Below are 21,462 nucleotides of genomic sequence, written 5' to 3' on the forward strand. Positions count from 1 at the left end.
CTTTTTTTGTGTCTTTTGTAAGTAATTTTGTGTCTTTTTTTAAGTCATTTTGTGTCTCTGGTCATTTTGTGTCTATTTTTGTCGTTTTGTGTGTCTTTGTAATTGTTTTGTGTCTTTTGTAAGTCATTTTGTGTCTCTGTGGTCATTTTGTGTCTATTTTTTGTCATTTTGTGTGTCTTTGTAATTGTTTTGTGTCTTTTTTGTTCATTGTGCACCTCTTTGCTGTTATTTTAGATCTTTGTCATTTTATGTCTCTTTGCTGCGTCTCTTTGTCATTTTACCCCTATTTTTGCTAATTTTGTGTGTCATGTTTATCTTTTTGTCTCTCCTTTGGTCATTTTGTGTGTCTCTTTCTCAGTTTTGTGTGTCTGTTTTTTTAATGTTTCTCGTTTTGTCTTCCGTTTGTGTCCTGTGTAGCTGTAAGTGTAAAATAATTTGGTGTAAACATGCTGAATCCCTGCCTGCCGAGCTGCAGGTTTCTGTTTTTAACCTGCAGCAGGAACGTTGATGAGTGTTTTTCTTGTGACTGTGAAGCCGTCAGTCAGGATCAGTGTGTGTCCTTATAAGCGCTTCGTAATCAAGATGCTTCGGATGCTCTAATGATCGCACATCGGAGCCACTCTGTTATTAACGGGGCCAAACGTGGTGATCAAAGTGCCACCGCTGGTTCCCAGAGCTCTGGTTGGTGTCCGTCGTTGAGCTGCTATTTCAGGATGATGAGACGTTGTTCCGACCTTAAAGCCTGCGCTGCTCGTCCTGCTTCCTCCGCTGACATCCACACTTCGCTGTGAACAAGCAGTTAGGTCGGGTTTCACCGGAAAAAAACTCCTCAGTGGAACCACAACTCTGAAATGTCTGAAAGTGAGGGGAGGGAAATAAAAACGACCCAAAGTACCGAAATGATTCTGAGCACCGGATTATTTAAATGGTTCTGAGGAGACGCACAATGAACACGAGGAGCAAAAATCACCAGAAATAGACCCAAAACAGCTGAAAAAGAGGCAGAAAATGACTTCAAAAAGACACAAAACCACCACAGAGACACAAAACAACCACAAAAAGATACAAAACATCCACAAAGGGACACAAAACAACCACAGAGACACAAAACAACCACAAAGGGACACAAAACAACCACAGAGACACAAAACAACCACAAAAAGATAAGAAACAACCACAAATAGACACAAAACAGCCACAAAGAGACACAAAATGACTTAAAAAAGACATAAAACAACCACAAACAGACACAAAATGACTTAAAAAAAGACACAGTGACTTGAAAGAGACACACAACCCCGACCCACAGACTGTGTCTGGTCCTCATTGTGTTCCAGCTGCTGCTGAAGGACATCTTCTTGGTGTTTTTGTGTTCCAGTTGTGAACTCGGCTGTCATTAGTCGTACTGTCACGGCCCTTTGTATGATTGTGTTACCCTTTTGTCGGACAGCGTGGACGGTCCCAGCCCTTTGTGTAATTGTGTTACCTTTTTGTCGGACAGCATGGACGGTCCCAGCCCTTTGTGTGATTGTGTTACCCTTTTGTCGGACAGCGTGGACGGTCCCAGCCCTTTGTGTGATTGTGTTACCCTTTTGTCGGACAGCATGGACGGTCCCGGTTCTTTGTGTGATTGTGTTACCCTTTTGTCGGACAGCATGGACGGTCCCAGCCCTTTGTGTGATTGTGTTACCCTTTTGTCGGACAGCATGGACGGTCCCAGCCCTTTGTGTGATTGTGTTACCCTTTTGTCGGACAGCATGGACGGTCCCGGTTCTTTGTGTGATTGTGTTACCCTTTTGTCGGACAGCGTGGACGGTCCCAGCCCTTTGTGTGATTGTGTTACCCTTTTGTCGGACAGCATGGATGGTCCCAGCCCTTTGTGTGATTGTGTTACCCTTTTGTCGGACAGCGTGGACGGTCCCAGCCCTTTGTGTAATTGTGTTACCTTTTTGTCGGACAGCATGGACGGTCCCGGTTCTTTGTGTGATTGTGTTACCCTTTTGTCGGACAGCATGGATGGTCCCGGTTCTTTGTGTGATTGTGTTACCCTTTTGTTGGACAGCATGGATGGTCCCAGCCCTTTGTGTGATTGTGTTACCCTTTTGTCGGACAGCATGGACGGTCCCGGTTCTTTGTGTGATTGTGTTACCCTTTTGTCGGACAGCATGGATGGTCCCAGCCCTTTGTGTGATTGTGTTACCCTTTTGTCGGACAGCATGGATGGTCCCGGTTCTTTGTGTGATTGTGTTACCCTTTTGTTGGACAGCATGGACGGTCCCGGTTCTTTGTGTGATTGTGTTACCCTTTTGTCGGACAGCATGGATGGTCCCAGCCCTTTGTGTGATTGTGTTACCCTTTTGTCGGACAGCATGGATGGTCCCAGCCCTTTGTGTGATTGTGTTACCCTTTTGTCGGACAGCATGGATGGTCCCGGTTCTTTGTGTGATTGTGTTACCCTTTTGTCGGACAGCATGGATGGTCCCGGTTCTTTGTGTGATTGTGTTACCCTTTTGTCGGACAGCATGGACGGTCCCGGTTCTTTGTGTGATTGTGTTACCCTTTTGTCGGACAGCATGGACGGTCCCGGTTCTTTGTGTGATTGTGTTACCCTTTTGTTGGACAGCATGGATGGTCCCAGCCCTTTGTGTGATTGTGTTACCCTTTTGTCGGACAGCATGGATGGTCCCGGTTCTTTGTGTGATTGTGTTACCCTTTTGTCGGACAGCATGGACGGTCCCGGTTCTTTGTGTGATTGTGTTACCCTTTTGTTGGACAGCATGGACGGTCCCGGTTCTTTGTGTGATTGTGTTACCCTTTTGTCGGACAGCATGGACGGTCCCGGTTCTTTGTGTGATTGTGTTACCCTTTTGTTGGACAGCATGGACGGTCCCGGTTCTTTGTGTGATTGTGTTACCCTTTTGTCGGACAGCATGGATGGTCCCAGCCCTTTGTGTGATTGTGTTACCCTTTTGTCGGACAGCATGGATGGTCCCGGTTCTTTGTGTGATTGTGTTACCCTTTTGTCGGACAGCATGGACGGTCCCGGTTCTTTGTGTGATTGTGTTACCCTTTTGTTGGACAGCATGGACGGTCCCGGTTCTTTGTGTGATTGTGTTACCCTTTTGTCGGACAGCATGGACGGTCCCGGTTCTTTGTGTGATTGTGTTACCCTTTTGTTGGACAGCATGGACGGTCCCGGTTCTTTGTGTAATTGTGTTACCCTTTTGTCGGACAGCATGGACGGTCCCGGTTCTTTGTGTGATTGTGTTACCCTTTTGTCGGACAGCATGGATGGTCCCGGTTCTTTGTGTGATTGTGTTACCCTTTTGTTGGACAGCATGGATGGTCCCAGCCCTTTGTGTGATTGTGTTACCCTTTTGTCGGACAGCATGGATGGTCCCGGTTCTTTGTGTGATTGTGTTACCCTTTTGTCGGACAGCATGGACGGTCCCAGCCCTTTGTGTGATTGTGTTACCGTTTTGTCGGACAGCATGGATGGTCCCGGTTCTTTGTGTGATTGTGTTACCCTTTTGTCGGACAGCATGGATGGTCCCGGTTCTTTGTGTGATTGTGTTACCCTTTTGTTGGACAGCATGGATGGTCCCACCCCTTTGTGTGATTGTGTTACCCTTTTGTCGGACAGCATGGATGGTCCCGGTTCTTTGTGTGATTGTGTTACCCTTTTGTCGGACAGCATGGATGGTCCCGGTTCTTTGTGTGATTGTGTTACCCTTTTGTCGGACAGCATGGACGGTCCCAGCCCTTTGTGTGATTGTGTTACCCTTTTGTCGGACAGCATGGACGGTCCCAGCCCTTTGTGTGATTGTGTTACCCTTTTGTCGGACAGCATGGATGGTCCCAGTTCTTTGTGAGGAAATGCCAGCCGTCGCTTTATTCCTGGAGCTTTTCAGAGCGAGGACGGTTCTTCAGGAGGACGCGTGGGTTTGATGAAAAGCTCCGAAGGAATGAAGGAGACTTAACCTTTCTGTCTTTGTCCTCTGGCGTCCCACTCTGTCCCGCTCAGCTCCAAACTCTTCGAACTTCACGTGTCGTCCGGTTATAAGTTCATATGTCGACGTGTTTGCGGCCATATTATGTCTCTTTCCGGAGATTTTTCTGTAGTTTATTGTTTAACATCATGTCTCTTAGTTTGAAGTTGACTGCTTTTGTCCATTGGTGTCATTTTGTGTTTCTTTGTGGTTATGTTGCCTCCATTGTGTTGGTTTTGCTAATGTTTGTGTTATTTTTTTTTTGCCAGTCAGTTTAGTTTATTCATCTCGCTGATTAATTTCAATAACTGGCAGCTAATTGTGAACTAAATGAAACGTTAGATGTTTGATTCTTCTGCTGGGATTCAGAGCCTGAAGTTAACCTGGACACACACACACACAACACACAAACACACACACATACACACAACACGGTGTTTCTGTCTCCCAACAGAGGTGGCACAAAACAGTCTCCCCTGGCAACCAGAACTGGGATACGGTTGCTATAGCAATGCTAAGTACTCTCTTCTTCCTGGACTCGAGTTTACCTGAGTGTTATAATTAGAGGTGTGTGTGTGTGTGTGTGTGTGTGTGTGTGTGTGTGTGTGTGTGTTTTATACTGTGTGTGTGTGTGTTTTATACTGTGTGTGTGTGTGTGTGTGTGTGTGTGTTTTATACTGTGTGTGTGTTTTATACTGTGTGTGTGTGTGTGTGTGTGTGTGTGTGTGTGTGTGTGTGTGTGTGTGTGTGTGTGTGTGTGTGTGTGTGTGTAGGAGGTCATAGGGAACAGAATGGAATGGCAGCAGGAACATGAAGTGAAAGTACACACAGAAATCCCCAGGATGTCTCTCAGAATAGCTGCAGTATGTCTGTCTGTCTGTCTGTTAGTAACCTGTCTGTCTGTCTGTCTGTTAGTAACCTGTCTGTCTGTCTGTCTGTCTGTTAGTAACCTGTCTGTCTGTCTGTCTGTTAGTAACCTGTCTGTCTGTCTGTCTGTCTGTTAGTAACCTGTCTGTCTGTCTGTCTGTCTGTCTGTTAGTAACCTGTCTGTCTGTCTGTCTGTCTGTTAGTAACCTGTCTGTCTGTCTGTCTGTCTGTTAGTAACCTGTCTGTCTGTCTGTCTGTTAGTAACCTGTCTGTCTGTCTGTCTGTTAGTAACCTGTCTGTCTGTCTGTTATTAACCTGTCTGTCTGTCTGTCTGTTAGTAACCTGTCTGTCTGTCTGTCTGTTAGTAACCTGTCTGTCTGTCTGTCTGTCTGTTAGTAACCTGTCTGTCTGTCTGTTATTAACCTGTCTGTCTGTCTGTCTGTTAGTAACCTGACGTAAAAAAATACTATATACACACCATATACGCTATATACACATTGTATACACTATATATACACTATACACACACTATATATACAATATATACATTCTACATACACTTTATAAACACTGTATACACACACTGTACTCTATACACACCCTACACACACACTGTAAACTACACGCCACACCCTACACACACACTCTCTCAGTGTTTTTTTATGTCCTTGAGCTCTTGAACACACCAACACACACTCAGCCGGCCGTCAACACACTTCACATCCATCCACACTCACATGCCACCATGTTGACTCACTTGTCACGAGATGGAGCGACACACTCATCACATCCACTCAGTGTGTGTGTACTTTTTATTACTCATGTTGTCGAGTGTGACGTTTGTGTACTCGGTCACATTGCAGCGACGGCTTTGTGGTGTCAGGAATGTCCTCACAAGGCCTTAAACTTTGAAATGAAGACCTGGTTTAAGTCAAAGTTAGACGGAGTTAAGGGGAAAGCTGGGTTTATTTAAGGGGAAAGTTGAGTTTATTTAAGGGTAAAGTTAGGTTTAAGTTAACATTGAAGTAAAGTTAGACTTAGCTACGGGAAAATCAATCGTTCAATCAAAGTTGATTCACTGAAAAGTTAAGTTTAAATGAACATTAAGGTAAAGTTGGATTTATTTTAGGGTAAAGTTAGGTTTAGTTAAGGGTAAAGTTAGATTTATCTAAGGGTAAAATTCTGCTTAGTTAAGGTTAAGTTAGGTTTGTTTTTGGGTAAAGTTAGATTTATTTAAGGGTAAAGTTAGGTTTATTTAAGGGCAGAGTTAGGTTTAAATGAACATTAGGGTCCAAGCTTAACATGAGTTAGTTTTCAGGTTCCTGAAGCTAAAAGCTGAAATCAGCTGCAGGTAAAAGTTCTGAAGTCTTTTATTTTCACGTCACACCTGAGCAGGTTGTTGTCTTTTCCTGTTGGGTTCCATTAGAACCGTTCCTGCAGTGTTTGATGTCAAACTGAAATTATCCAGTCGTCTCTGCAGTAGTTTATGGGATTCATTGCATCATTTAAACGGGTATTTATTTTACTGCAGAAGTTTGTTCTGGAGTTGTCTGTTGGTCGGGTTCTTTACCGTAACGTCAGTGTTTTATCACGTTAACATAGATTTGTGTTCCTGTAATGTTTGTGTAAGCAGTTAGTCAGCACATTGATTTTAGATTATTTTTCACGTTCTGCAGACTGACACTGATTGATTTTCTTGGACTGGACTCCCCAGCAGCTTTTTACTTCACTGGTTGTTGGTTTCAAACTCTGGGAGAAGTTTTTAGTCTGAATTAGAAAGTTCAGCGATCATCCATGAAAGAACCAAAAAAAACAACGTAAAACATACACAGAACAACACAATGTACCAAATATGCATTAATAATTGGTAGTAATGACCAGGATTAATGTAGATGTAGTCAAAAATTGTCAAAATGGTCCTAAATGACTCAAAAGTGGTCCCAAATGGCTTATGTGTCGATCCAAATTATTAAAAAATGGTCCAAAATAACTCAAAATGGTCTGAAATGACTCAAAAATGTTCCAAATTACTCAAAAATGGTCCAAAATGACAAAAAATGTCCACAATGACAGAAAATGTTCCAAAATGACTCAGAACCGGTCTAAAATGGTCAAAATATTTCAAATTACAAAAAATAGTCCGAACGACTCAAAAATGGTCCAAAATGACTAAAAAATGGTCCTAAATGACTCAAAAGTGGTCCCATACGGCTCATCCAGTTTTCTCAAAAACGGTCCGAAATTACTCAAAAATAGTCCAAATGACTCAAAAGTGGTGACTCAAAATGGTCTAAAATGACTCAAAAATGGCCCAAAATGACAAAAAAGGTCCAACATTTCTCATAACTGGTCTAAAATGAGTCAAAAATGGTCCACAAATGACCCAGAAATGGTCCAAAGTGACTCAAAAGTGTTCCCAAATGGCTCATATATCAGTCCAAATTACTCCAAAATGGTCCAAAATAAGTCAAAACAGTCTGAAATGACTCCAAAAAATGACCAAATTACTCAAAAATAGTTCAAATGACTCAAAAATGGTCCAAAATTACTCAGAACTGGTCTAAAATGAGTCAGAAATGGTCCCCAATGACCAAAAAATAGTTTTATTGTAAACAGCAGTGACATGATGTAAACAAGCTACTATTTAAAGGATTAAAATCCTAAATGTGAATAAATATTTGGTATTAATTTCAGAACTGAGGTAGATTTAAAAATAGTGGAACATAATATTAAAATAAAACACATTTATTGTCTTTACGGTCCTGGTTCTAACTTTTGTGGAGACGGTGGAGTTTGTTTTCCCGTCAGCGTATTGATTTCACATCCAGTCTTTGGAAGCATTAGGTTGTTTTTGTCAGCAGGTAAACAGTGAATAAATGATGATGTTTTTATCATCGGCTGCATTATGTAAACGTTATGTAATGAATTAGTGGACCGAGGTGATAATGGAAGCAGACGACAGTGGGCTCGGTGGGGGCGGAGTCACCGCGGGGTTGTCGGTTTGAATCCTCTGAACGATGACTCAGCACGACGCTCCAGGGTGACTCAGCGCTTTGTTCATGCAGAGGTTGCTGCTGGTTCAGAGGAACTCCTCCAGACGTCCAACAGGTGGTCCGGGTTTAGAACGTTCTCCTCGTTCAGGAGAACAGAACTCCTTCATGTTCTCATCTTTACAGTTTTCTACTTCAGATAAACTCCTCAGATAAGAAACGAAACTCTTTCCAAAATCTAAAGTCCTGCAGCTCCGTGGAAACAGAAAGAGGACGAGTATGATACAAAAGATGCAAAATGACACAAAATTCACAGAAAAAATGCTGAAATGAAACAAAAATATGACAAAAATATTTCATTAGTCAAGTAAAATATTTTATTTTTTGGTCGCTAACTTTTCTTAAGCTAAAATATTACATTTTTGTGTGTGGAATATTTCATTTTTTCGGTATAGTACTTCATATTTCATGTGAAATATTTCATTATTCAGATGCAATATTTCATATTTCATGTGCAGTATTTAATTTTTCATGTCAAATATTTCTGTTTTTGGGGGCTATTTTTTTTTTCAGCTAGAATATCAAATTTTTCATGTGGAATTTTTCAGTTTTTAGGTGCAACGTTTCATATTTCAGGTGAAATATTTCATTTTTAATGTCAAATATTTCATTTTTTGGGTGCTATGTTTTTTATAAGCTAGATAATTAAGTTCTTTGGAATATTAAAATTTTTTTGATGTAATATTTCATTTTTTGGGTGCTATGTTTTCTTAAGCTAGAATATAAATTTTTGTGTGTAATATTTCAGTTTTTAGGTATAGTATTTCATATTTCATGATTAATATTTCTTTTTTAGGTGTAATATTTCATATTTCAGTTGCTATATTTTCTTCTTTATTTCAGCTCATCTTACCGTTAGGATTAGCATTAGCATTAGCCTCATCTGTTATTAGCTTGTTCTAATCTTATCTTATGTTTAGCCTTAACATTAGCCTCATCTGTTCTTATGTTGTTTTATTCTTTAGCATTAGCCTTAGCAGTAGCCTTATGTGTTCTTACCTTGTTCTAATCTTATCTTATGTTTAGCCTTAGCATTAGCCTTATATGTTCTGACATTGTTCTAATCTTTAGCTTTAGCCTTAATATTAGCTTCATCTGTTCTTATGTTGTTTTATTCCTATCTTTAGCATTAGCCTTAGCATTAATCTCATCTGTTCTTGTATTGATCTAATCTTATCTTTGGTCTTAGTATTAGCATTAGCCCTATTTGTTCTTACCTTGGCCTTATCTTATCTTTAGCCTTAGCCTTAGCATTAGCCTCACCTGTTCTTATGTTGTTTTAATCTTACCTTTAGCCTCATTCCAGTCCTCATCTTAACTCAGTGTGTTGTCCTTCTGTTCTTCCAGCAGCGTTAGCTTCCAGTAGTGTTAGCCTAGCAGTGTTAGCCTCAAGCAGCATTAGCAGTAGCAGCATTAGCCTCCAGCAGCGTTAGCAGTAGCAGTATTAGCCTCCAGCAGCGCTAGTCTCCAGCAGCGTTAGCAGTAGCAGCATTAGCCTCCAGCAGCGTTGGCCTAGCAGAGTTAGCCTCCAGCAGCGTTAGCCTCCAGCAGCATTGGCCTAGCAGAGTTAGCCTCCAGCAGCGTTAGCCTAGCAACGTTAGCCTCCAGCAGCATTAGCAGTAGCAGTGTTAGCCTCCAGCAGCGTTAGCCTCCAGCAGCGTTAGCAGTAGCAGCATTAGCCTCCAGCAGCGTTGGCCTAGCAGAGTTAGCCTCCAGCAGCGTTAGCCTCCAGCAGCGTTAGCCTAGCAGCATTAGCAGTAGCAGTGTTAACAGTAGTAATGTTAGCCTAGCAGCGTTAGCCTCCAGCAGCATCAGCAGTAGCAGTTTTAACAGTAGTAGCGTTAGCCTAGCAGCATTAGCCTCCAGCAGCATTAGCAGTAGCAGCATTAGCCTCCAGCAGTGTTAGCCTCCAGCAGCATTAGCAGTAGCAGCGTTAGCCTCCAGCAGCGTTATCCTAGCAACGTTAGCCTCCAGCAGCGTTAGCCTAGCAGTGTTAGCCTCCAGCAGCACCACCTTTGACCCTTTTCCCTCCTCGTTGGGCTGATCTTCCCCTCCAGACGGCCTGCTGTTTGTCAGCTGTGCTGAGTGGGTGGCGATGGATGTGACAGGATGTGAATGTGCAATATCAATTATGCCTTAGCTGTTCCGTCTCCGCGGCGACACGTGTGGGCGGGTCCCGGTCGCACGACGACAAGCACTCGGTCGTAAACGCCGAGGAGGAGAATAAATAGAAAGACGGATGGACGGACAGACGGTGTTTTTGAATTCTAAATGTCTCTGCGCCCACCAACCTCTGGTGTGAGATTTTCCAAATCACAGGTTCAAGACAAGCAGTAGTTTAGTTACACAACGATCGCTGCACGACATCCAGCAGCATCCAGCAGCATCCAGCAGATCATAAACGACAAAAACAAGACATAAAATGACAAAAACAATAATAAATGTAAAAGACACAGAACGACAAACTGCTCTTTTTTCCAGCAGCATCCGTCCTCCTTGTCCTCCGACTAACGCCGGGTTTGTTTCCGTTGCAGGAAATGTCCGGACGGCTTTGACTGTCTGAAGGCAGGAAGGAACCCCAACTACGGCTACACCAGCTTCGACACCTTCGGCTGGGCCTTCCTTTCCCTGTTCCGCCTCATGACCCAGGACTACTGGGAGAACCTGTACCACCAGGTAACCCGGGGAGGAAACCGTCTCTGATTGGACGATGAGTGCACACCTGCAGGTGGAAGTAGCTGAGTTTACTAAAACCTGCTTCATTACAAATTAAACACTCAAAAAAACACTCAGAAAACACCAGACAATTAAATACATTTAAATGGATTTGATCAATTAAGTTTGTCGTTTGCAAAAAGTTTGTTTACAAAAATAAAAGTCTTTGCGAATAATAAAAATGATAAAAATGAAAGTTTGGGGTTTTTTGCACATAATAGAATAAAAATAAAAATAACAAAAATACAAGTTTTTACAAGTAATAGAATAAAAATAAAATAAAAATAATACAAAATAAAAGTCAGTACAAAAAAGAAAATAAATAAAAATAACAAAAAATGAATGCCATTATGATATGACAAATAATAGAATAAAGTAAATAAAGAAATAAGTCTTTACAAATAATAGAATAAAAATATGATAAAAAACATAAATAGTAGAATAGAAATCATAATAGGATAAATAAAAAATAGGATAAATATAAAATAAAAATTAAATAGTCATTAGAAATGATAGAATAAAATAAATATATAAAATTAATCACAATTAATAGAATAAATATAAAATAAAAATAAAAGTCATTACAAATAATGGATTAAAACTAAAATAAATGGCATTTCAAATAATAGAATAAAAATTAAAAAGTCATAAATAATAGAATAAAAATCTAATAAAAACAACAAAGAATAAAAGTCATTACAAATAATAGAATAAAATGAATGCATAAAAAAAAACATTCCAAATAATAAAATAAAAATTAAAGTAACAAAAAACAAGTCATTCCAAATAATAGAATAAAAATGCTTTCATGCTTTTATTTTGAAATGCACTATACAAATAAACACACCTGCCAGGACACAAAAAAAATGATTAATTTAATTTAAATAACTATATTTATAGATCTTTTTAACCTCTTAGCTTTAATTATTTACCCGATTGTTCATTTTTCTTATTGTGAAGCACTTTCCTAACATTTGTGCTTTTATTCTGAAAGGTGCAATGCAAATAAATGCACCTGCTGGGACTCTGATGGCTGTCTCTCCTCCCGTTTCCTCCCCAGACGCTGCGGTCGGCCGGTAAGACCTACATGGTGTTCTTCGTGGTGGTGATCTTCCTGGGCTCCTTCTACCTGGTCAACCTGATCCTGGCCGTGGTGGCCATGGCCTACGAGGAGCAGAACCAGGCCACCATCGCCGAGGCCTGCCAGAAGGAGAGGGAGTTCCAGCAGGCCATGGAGAGGCTGAAGAAGGAGCAGCAGGTAGCACTCACCTGTCTGGTCTACTTTGAAATACCTCGAAAGAAATTATGTTCAACCACAAAACTGCACCGAGAATCTCATAGTTTTTACATAGAAGTTCATAGTTTTTACATAGAAGCTCATAGTTTTTACATAGAATCTCATAGTTTTTACATAGAAGTTCATAGTTTTTACATAGAATCTCATAGTTTTTACATAGAATCTCATAGTTTCACATAGAAGCTCATATTTCCTGATACAACATCTAATCACAGAATTTTTCTGAATTTGAAGCCTGATGAATTCTATTTTAACATTATTCAACCAAATACACTGATCAGATATAAAACTATGACCATCTGCACAATGTTGTGTTGGTCCCCCTTATGTGGTTCAAAGTGCTCTGAACTAAGGGGTCTGGACCAGAGGACCTCTCATTGACCCCTATGGGGTCTGGACCAGCACGTTGTCAGTGGATCTTTGGTTCCTCTGGGTTCTCCAGTGGGTTCTCTGGGGATCAAACTTGTTCCACTGCATCCTGTTGATGTTTGATCAGAATGGGGTCCAGGAAGTTGGGAAGATGTTGTGGGATGCATTTTCCTGCGGGTAGACCAGTGACATTTGGAATTTCCATTTGCATGAAGGAGTGTGTTTGTTCTGGACAACGTTTATTTAGATGTCTAAGTCTGATCAACATGGACGCCAGAATCCAAGGTTCTCCAGCAGAACTCCACATAGAACCAAGATGATCGATGATTCTCACTCCACCTGTCAGTGGTTTTAATGTTGTGGCTGATCAGGGTCCATTAGTAATTTATTGTTTTTACATTTTAAAACATCCTTCGTTAAACAATACAATTTATTAATGTGTAATAATTTCTGTCATTTTGCATTTTTTCGAAGATGAATCTGTTATTTTTCTTGACTGGATTTGATTTTAGAATTTAAAAACTTCTTCCTCCAGTTCGCCGCCCAGAAAGTTCTCGACTCCGACTCGTTGATGTCACCGGACCTCTCGCCCTTCGGCCCACCATTGGACGTCTTGGAGGAGCGGAGGCGGAGCCAGGCGCTGGTGGGCGTGGCCGACGTGGAGGTGAACCTATCAGAAGAGAAGCTGCTGCAGGTGGACATGACGGACAGAGGGAAGGTGAGGAGAGAAAATGTTCACATAGAACAAATAAAATGTAATTAATAAGGAAATAAAATCTGACAAAAATAAAGCTCCCAGATTCTCACAATTGTTTAACTGATTTTTTTTAGACAGTTTTTTTTTGCAGATTTTTTTTTTAAACAAATTTTGTTAAGAATTATTTTCAACAATTTTTTAAGAGACTTTTTTTCACTGATTTCTTTTCCAGAATTTTGAGAATATTTTTACAGAATTTTTATACTGAATCTTTTTTACACAGAATTTTCTACCAATTCTTTCACAAATTTTATTTTTCATATAGTTCTTCTCATTCTTTTTTCCACAGATTTGAAAAAAAAAATACTCTTCACAGAATTCTTCTGAATCAGACTTCTGATTGTTTTTTTCATGGAAATTTTTCACTTTGTTCACAGATTTTTGTTTCAAAGAATTATTTTCACCACTTTTTTTGCAGACTTCTTTCCTAGGATTTTTTTACTAATTTTTTTGACATATTTTTTCACAAAATTTTTAGAATATTTTTACAGAATTTTTATACAGATTTCTTTTTCACAGATTTTATTTTTCATGTAACTCTTTTCAGGATTTTTTCCCCCGCAGATATATAAAAAAAATCACTAAATTCTTCACAGATTTTATTTTTCCACAGAAGTTTTTTAAATGTTTTTTTCCACAGAATTCTTTCCCAGAATTTTTTCACAAATTCGTTTATCACAGGGTTTTTTTGAATATTTTTAACAGATTGTTTTCACAGACTTTTTTTGCATTTTCAAAAAACAGAATTTATTCACAGATTTGTTTTCACAATTTTTTTCACACATTTTCTTTTAGAATATTTTTACACAATTTCTTAGACAGAATGTTTAATCCAATTTTTAACAGAATTATTTTTACAATTTTTTTTCACAATTTTTTTAACAAAATGTTTAGACAGATTTCTTTGCATTTTCAAAAAAATATTTCCTGCACAGATTTTCTTTTTGAATATTTTTAACCGAATTGAATATTTTCAGCATCATTTTTATGCAGAATGTTTAATCCCAATTTTTAACAGAATTATTTTCCACAGATTTGTTTTCACATTTTTTAAACAGATTTTCTTTTAGAATATTTGTAACATATTTTTTAGACAAAATATTTAATTCAATTTTTTTTAAGCAGATTTTCTTTCACATATTTGTTTTCACTTTTTTTTTCACAGATTTTCTTTTACAATATTTTTTACAGAATATTTTGTCCCTTTCTTTTTACAAACCAAATTTCTTTTGTGGATTTTTTGTTCACCATTTCTTTCCCAGATTTTGTCCACTGACTATGATTTGTTCTAACTTCCTGGCCTGGCTGATTGAAGTGTTTCCTCTCTCCCTTCCCTCCTGCAGCCTGTCCACCCGCTGCTCGCTCGTTCCTTCTCCTCCAGGACTCGGAGAAGCAGTCAGGTTTCCTCCATCTTCAACTTCCGTCTGAGGAGTCGGGGGTCGGAGGGCGAGATGGCCGACGACGAGTACAGCGTCCCCGGAGACGTGGTGGAGGGCGTCGGAGGACGGACCTACAGCGGCGGGACCTTCAGCGGAATCCTGAACCATCCATGGCCCAAACGGAGGCCGAGCACCTACAGCACGGCCAGCCGCAGCTCCCAGGTCAGTTTAAATAATCCATCTATAATCTATAATCTATCAGTCTAACAGCTCCCAGGTCAGTTTAAATAATCCATCTATAATCTATAATCTATCAGTCTAACAGCTCCCAGGTCAGTTTAAATAATCCATCTATAATCTATAATCTATCAGTCTAACAGCTCCCAGGTCAGTTTAAATAATCAATCTATAATCTATAATCTATCAGTCTAACAGCTCCCAGGTCAGTTTAAATAATCCATCTATAATCTGTAATCTATCAGTCTAACAGCTCCCAGGTCAGTTTAAATAATCCATCTATAATCTATAATCTATCAGTCTAACAGCTCCCAGGTCAGTTTAAATAATCCATCTATAATCTATAATCTATCAGTCTAACAGCTCCCAGGTCAGTTTAAATAATCCATCTATAATCTATAATCTATCAGTCTAACAGCTCCCAGGTCAGTTTAAATAATCCATCTATAATCTATCAGTCTAACAGCTCCCAGGTCAGTTTAAATAATCCATCTATAATCTGTAATCTATCAGTCTAACAGCTCCCAGGTCAGTTTAAATAATCCATCTATAATCTGTAATCTATCAGTCTAACAGCTCCCAGGTCAGTTTAAATAATCCATCTATAATCTCTCAGTCTAACAGCTCCCAGGTCAGTTTAAATAATCCATCTATAATCTATAATCTATCAGTCTAACAGCTCCCAGGTCAGTTTAAATAATCCATCTATAATCTATAATCTATCAGTCTAACAGCTCTCAGGTCAGTTTAAATAATCCATCTATAATCTATAATCTATCAGTCTAACAGCTCCCAGGTCAGTTTAAATAATCCATCTATAATCTATAATCTATCAGTCTAACAGCTCCCAGGTCAGTTTAAATAATCCATCTATAATCTATAATCTATCAGTCTAACAGCTCCCAGGTCAGTTTAAATAATCCATCTATAATCTGTAATCTATCAGTCTAACAGCTCCCAGGTCAGTTTAAATAATCCATCTATAATCTATAATCTATCAGTCTAACAGCTCCCAGGTCAGTTTAAATAATCCATCTATAATCTATAATCTATCAGTCTAACAGCTCTCAGGTCAGTTTAAATAATCCATCTATAATCTATAATCTATCAGTCTAACAGCTCCCAGGTCAGTTTAAATAATCCATCTATAATCTATAATCTATCAGTCTAACAGCTCCCAGGTCAGTTTAAATAACCAATCTATAATCTATAATCTATCAGTCTAACAGCTCCCAGGTCAGTTTAAATAATCCATCTATAATCTATCAGTCTAACAGCTCCCAGGTCAGTTTAAATAATCCATCTATAATCTATAATCTATCAATCTAACAGCTCCCAGGTCAGTTTAAATAATCCATCTATAATCTGTAATCTATCAGTCTAACAGCTCCCAGGTCAGTTTAAATAATCCATCTATAATCTATAATCTATCAGTCTAACAGCTCCCAGGTCAGTTTAAATAATCCATCTATAATCTATAATCTATCAGTCTAACAGCTCCCAGGTCAGTTTAAATAATCCATCTATAATCTATAATCTATCAGTCTAACAGCTCCCAGGTCAGTTTAAATAATCCATCTATAATCTATAATCTATCAGTCTAACAGCTCCCAGGTCAGTTTAAATAATCCATCTATAATCTGTAATCTATCAGTCTAACAGCTCCCAGGTCAGTTTAAATAATCCATCTATAATCTATAATCTATCAGTCTAACAGCTCCCAGGTCAGTTTAAATAATCCATCTATAATCTATAATCTATCAGTCTAACAGCTCCCAGGTCAGTTTAAATAATCCATCTATAATCTCTCAGTCTAACAGCTCCCAGGTCAGTTTAAATAATCCATCTATAATCTATAATCTATCAGTCTAACAGCTCCCAGGTCAGTTTAAATAATCCATCTATAATCTATAATCTATCAGTCTAACAGCTCCCAGGTCAGTTTAAATAATCCATCTATAATCTATAATCTATCAGTCTAACAGCTCCCAGGTCAGTTTAAATAATCCATCTATAATCTGTAATCTATCAGTCTAACAGCTCCCAGGTCAGTTTAAATAATCCATCTATAATCTGTAATCTATCAGTCTAACAGCTCCCAGGTCAGTTTAAATAATCCATCTATAATCTATAATCTATCAGTCTAACAGCTCCCAGGTCAGTTTAAATAATCCATCTATAATCTATAATCTATCAGTCTAACAGCTCCCAGGTCAGTTTAAATAATCCATCTATAATCTATAATCTATCAGTCTAACAGCTCCCAGGTCAGTTTAAATAATCAATCTATAATCTATAATCTATCAGTCTAACAGCTCCCAGGTCAGTTTAAATAATCCATCTATAATCTATAATCTATCAGTCTAACAGCTCCCAGGTCAGTTTAAATAATCCATCTATAATCTATAATCTATCAGCCTAACAGCTCCCAGGTCAGTTTAAATAATCCATCTATAATCTATAATCTATCAGTCTAACAGCTCCCAGGTCAGTTTAAATAATCCATCTATAATCTATCAGTCTAACAGCTCCCAGGTCAGTTTAAATAATCCATCTATAATCTATAATCTATCAGTCTAACAGCTCCCAGGTCAGTTTAAATAATCAATCTATAATCTATAATCTATCAGTCTAACAGCTCCCAGGTCAGTTTAAATAATCCATCTATAATCTATCAGTCTAACAGCTCCCAGGTCAGTTTAAATAATCCATCTATAATCTGTAATCTATCAGTCTAACAGCTCCCAGGTCAGTTTAAATAATCCATCTATAATCTATAATCTATCAGTCTAACAGCTCCCAGGTCAGTTTAAATAATCAATCTATAATCTATAATCTATCAGTCTAACAGCTCCCAGGTCAGTTTAAATAATCCATCTATAATCTATCAGTCTAACAGCTCCCAGGTCAGTTTAAATAATCCATCTATAATCTGTAATCTATCAGTCTAACAGCTCCCAGGTCAGTTTAAATAATCCATCTATAATCTATAATCTATCAGTCTAACAGCTCCCAGGTCAGTTTAAATAATCCATCTATAATCTATCAGTCTAACAGCTCCCAGGTCAGTTTAAATAATCCATCTATAATCTGTAATCTATCAGTCTAACAGCTCCCAGGTCAGTTTAAATAATCCATCTATAATCTATAATCTATCAGTCTAACAGCTCCCAGGTCAGTTTAAATAATCCATCTATAATCTATAATCTATCAGTCTAACAGCTCCCAGGTCAGTTTAAATAATCCATCTATAATCTATAATCTATCAGCCTAACAGCTCCCAGGTCAGTTTAAATAATCCATCTATAATCTATAATCTATCAGCCTAACAGCTCCCAGGTCAGTTTAAATAATCTATAGTCTATAATCTATCAGTGTAACTAAATCGTCGACAGAGAAACCACATCAATGTCCATCTTTTCCGTGTGGGAATATTCTGAGTTAATGACATAGAACACTATTTTCACAGTTAATCCCAAAGTTTTCCCGACTAATCTCTTAATTTTCACACATAAATCCAAAACTATCATAAGTAATCCCATAAATTTCACATATAATCCCGGGATTTCTACATCTATCCCATAGTTTTTAGAGATAAACTCATAATCGCAATGTGTAATCTCATAAATTTCACATATAATCTCTTTAGTTTTTAAATATAATCTCATAATTTTTTAAACATAATTTCATAATTTTAACATATAATCTCATAATTTTTTTTTAACATATAATCTCATAGTTTTAACATATAATCTCATAGTTTTTACATATAATCTCATAGTTTTTTTTACACATGATCTCATAGTTTTCATCTTGTTTGTGTGCCGCCTCTTGGCCAGATCATTATTGAAAATAAGAATTGGTTCTAAACTTACTTACCTGGTTAAATAAAAAGTAAGAAAATAGTTATGACAAAACATCATATAATTTATTTTTTAGTTTTTTTTTCCATATAATCTCATAGTTTTCACATGTGATGTTTTCCTTATGACAACACAGCCTCACCTGTGTGTGTTTGTGTGTGTCCAGGTGTGTGTGTAGCCTCACCTGTGTGTGTTTGTGTGTGTCCAGGTGTGTGTGTAGCCTCACCTGTGTGTGTTTGTGTGTGTCCAGGTGTTCTATCCGACGCTGAACGTCAATGGGAAGCTGTTTGTGTCCATGGAGCAGAACGGGGTTTCCCCTCCACCACTGCAGGGGCAGCTGTCAGGCTGCACCATGGAGAAGGTCAAGGAGGAGAGTGTGAGTCCACAGTGTGTGTTTCATGGTGTGTGTGTGTGTGTGTGTGTGTGTGTGTGTGTGTGTGTGTGTGTGTGTGTGTGTGTGTGTGTGTGTGTGTGTGTGTGTGTGTGTGTTCGCTGCAGTGGAAACAATGGTGCAGCCTGCAGCCATCGGACATGTGAATTATGAATCAGTGTTTGCATAACTCTGCCCTGATATCATGGACCAAACAGACACACACACACACACACACACACACACACACACACACACACACACACACACACACACACACACACTCTCTCTCTCCAGCACATAGTGTCACTGCTGTGGCATCGCGGGTTAAAGCCCAACATTCCAGCTCAGTTATGTTCCTGATCCAAACACCAACATGGATCCGTTCATTACCAGCCCTGATGCAGCTCCACAGCAGAAACACAAAGAAACACAAGAGGTTCTAAAGGGTTTTCATGTTATTTACAGCTTTACAATGAGGAAAAACTAACCCATAGTGAGGAAAAATGAGCCTACAGTGAAGAAAAATGAGCCCAAATGAGCCTAAATGAGGTAAAATGAAGCAACAGTTAGAACAAAGTGAGGAAAAACAGTCCCACGATGAGGGGAAATTATCCTTTTAATTAAAAAAATAGTCTTTTCTCCATGTAGCTTCATAGTTTTCATGAGAAATCCCACATGGTTTTAACATCTAATCTAGTTTTATGGTGTAATTCCATCATTTTCTCATAGAATCCTAATTTTTTTTTGTGAGTAATCCCAACTACTTTCAACTTCTAAAATGATCCACAGTGGGGTAAAATGAACCACAGTGGGGTAAAATGAACCACAGTGAGGTAAAATGAACCACAGTGGGGTAAAGTGAACCACAGTGGGGTAAAGTGAACCACAGTGGGGTAAAGTGAACCACAGTGGGGTAAAATGAACCACAGTGGGGTAAAATGAACCACAGTGGGGTAAAATGAACCACAGTGGGGTAAAGTGAACCACAGTGGGGGAAAATGAACCACAGTGGGGGAAAATGAACCACAGTGGGGGAAAATGAACCACAGTGGGGGAAAATGAACCACAGTGGGGGAAAATGAACCACAGTGGGGGAAAATGAACCACAGTGGGGGAAAATGAAACAGAACCATTAAAAAATGGTTAAAAACTGAATTTTTTCACAGTATAAAAACACCAAAACACACTTCCAGGATTCATTCATGAGTTGGAGCTTCCTCCGTCTGTTGCCACGGCGATACAGATTCAGGTCAGGCGGGTCAAACGTAGTGGATGACAGCGTTTCCTGTCACCACGGCAACAGATACCCAGGTGACAACTGCTGCTTGATGAATCAGAGAAATCAGTGTTTGCTGCTCAAAGCGTGTTTTTAAAAGACCTTATTATTATTATTATTATTATTATTATTATTGTTGTTATTATCATTATTATTGTTGTTGTTGTTATTATTGTTATCATTATTATTATTATTATTATTATTATTATTATTATTATTATTATTTAGTTTTTATTATAAAACACAATTTTTAAAAAAACATTTTCACTAAAATATTCAGCAACAGCAGTGTAAAATCATTTATAAAATTTAATAAGGAGAATTTATCTTTTAAATGACGACTAATATTTTTTTCTATTATTATATTTTTGCTGATTTAAACACCGTCCAGAAATGTAATTTTACCTCAAAATGTTAAATAAAACGGATTTTTTAAATCCATAAATTACTTTATTACTGATTTTCTGTGATTTTACTAAATATTATCTGAAATTTAAACTGTTTTAAAATGATTTTTTTCTTTCAAATGATGAAAAATATCCTAAAAATAATGATATTTATTCTGACATATTTGCAGTAAAAAAAGATGTAATTTACAGTGAAATGTTAAAAATAAAAACTAATTACTATTTATAATTTAAAAAAATTAGAATGAATTAAAAAACAAACAAAAAAATGCAGTTTTTTGATGTGGACATTTTTTATATCTTTAACCTGTTAACTTGAAAATTTTAATTTTTTTCCTAAAATTTAACAAAACAATGAAAATCTGTAAAATAATCCATCCATCCATTATCTATACACTGCTTAATCCTCACTAGGGTCATGGGGGGCTGGAGTCTATCCCAGCTGACTCAGGTGAAGGCAGGGGACACCCTGGACAGGTCACCAGTCTGTCACAGGGCTACATACAGAGACAAACAATCACTCTCACATTCACACCTACGGGCAATTTAGAATGATCAATTAACCTCAGCATATTTTTGGACTGTGGGAGGAAGCCGGAGTACCCGGAGAAAACCCACGTATGCACAGGGAGAACATGCAAACTCCATGCAGAAAGATCCCGGGAAAGCCGGGACGTGAACCAGGGATCTTCTAGCTGCAAGGCGAAAGTGCTAACCACTACACCACTGTGCAGCCCCCTGTAAAATAACATTATTTAAAATATATTTAACTTTTATCATAATTTTATTTTCTGTAAAATAATGATGTATTCATTAAAAATGAGGTCATATTTTGGTAAAACATTGTAATAAAAATAAAAACAATTAGCATCTGTGAAAATAT

General features: G+C 38.3%; 1 protein-coding gene across 1 annotated transcript in view; it reads left to right on the forward strand.

The window, feature by feature from the left end:
- Window positions 1-21,462, forward strand: part of scn5lab (sodium channel, voltage gated, type V-like, alpha b) — a 176,932-nt gene that overhangs the window by 80,930 nt on the left and 74,540 nt on the right. The window contains exons 10-14 of the mRNA XM_055007041.1: window positions 10,441-10,582; window positions 11,682-11,879; window positions 12,823-13,005; window positions 14,388-14,645; window positions 18,774-18,899. Coding sequence (XP_054863016.1) covers window positions 10,441-10,582; window positions 11,682-11,879; window positions 12,823-13,005; window positions 14,388-14,645; window positions 18,774-18,899 — 907 coding nt within the window. The remainder of the gene's footprint in view (window positions 1-10,440; window positions 10,583-11,681; window positions 11,880-12,822; window positions 13,006-14,387; window positions 14,646-18,773; window positions 18,900-21,462) is intronic.

This window comes from Amphiprion ocellaris, chromosome 22 (genome assembly GCF_022539595.1).
Source record: "Amphiprion ocellaris isolate individual 3 ecotype Okinawa chromosome 22, ASM2253959v1, whole genome shotgun sequence".
Taxonomy (NCBI): domain Eukaryota; kingdom Metazoa; phylum Chordata; class Actinopteri; family Pomacentridae; genus Amphiprion; species Amphiprion ocellaris.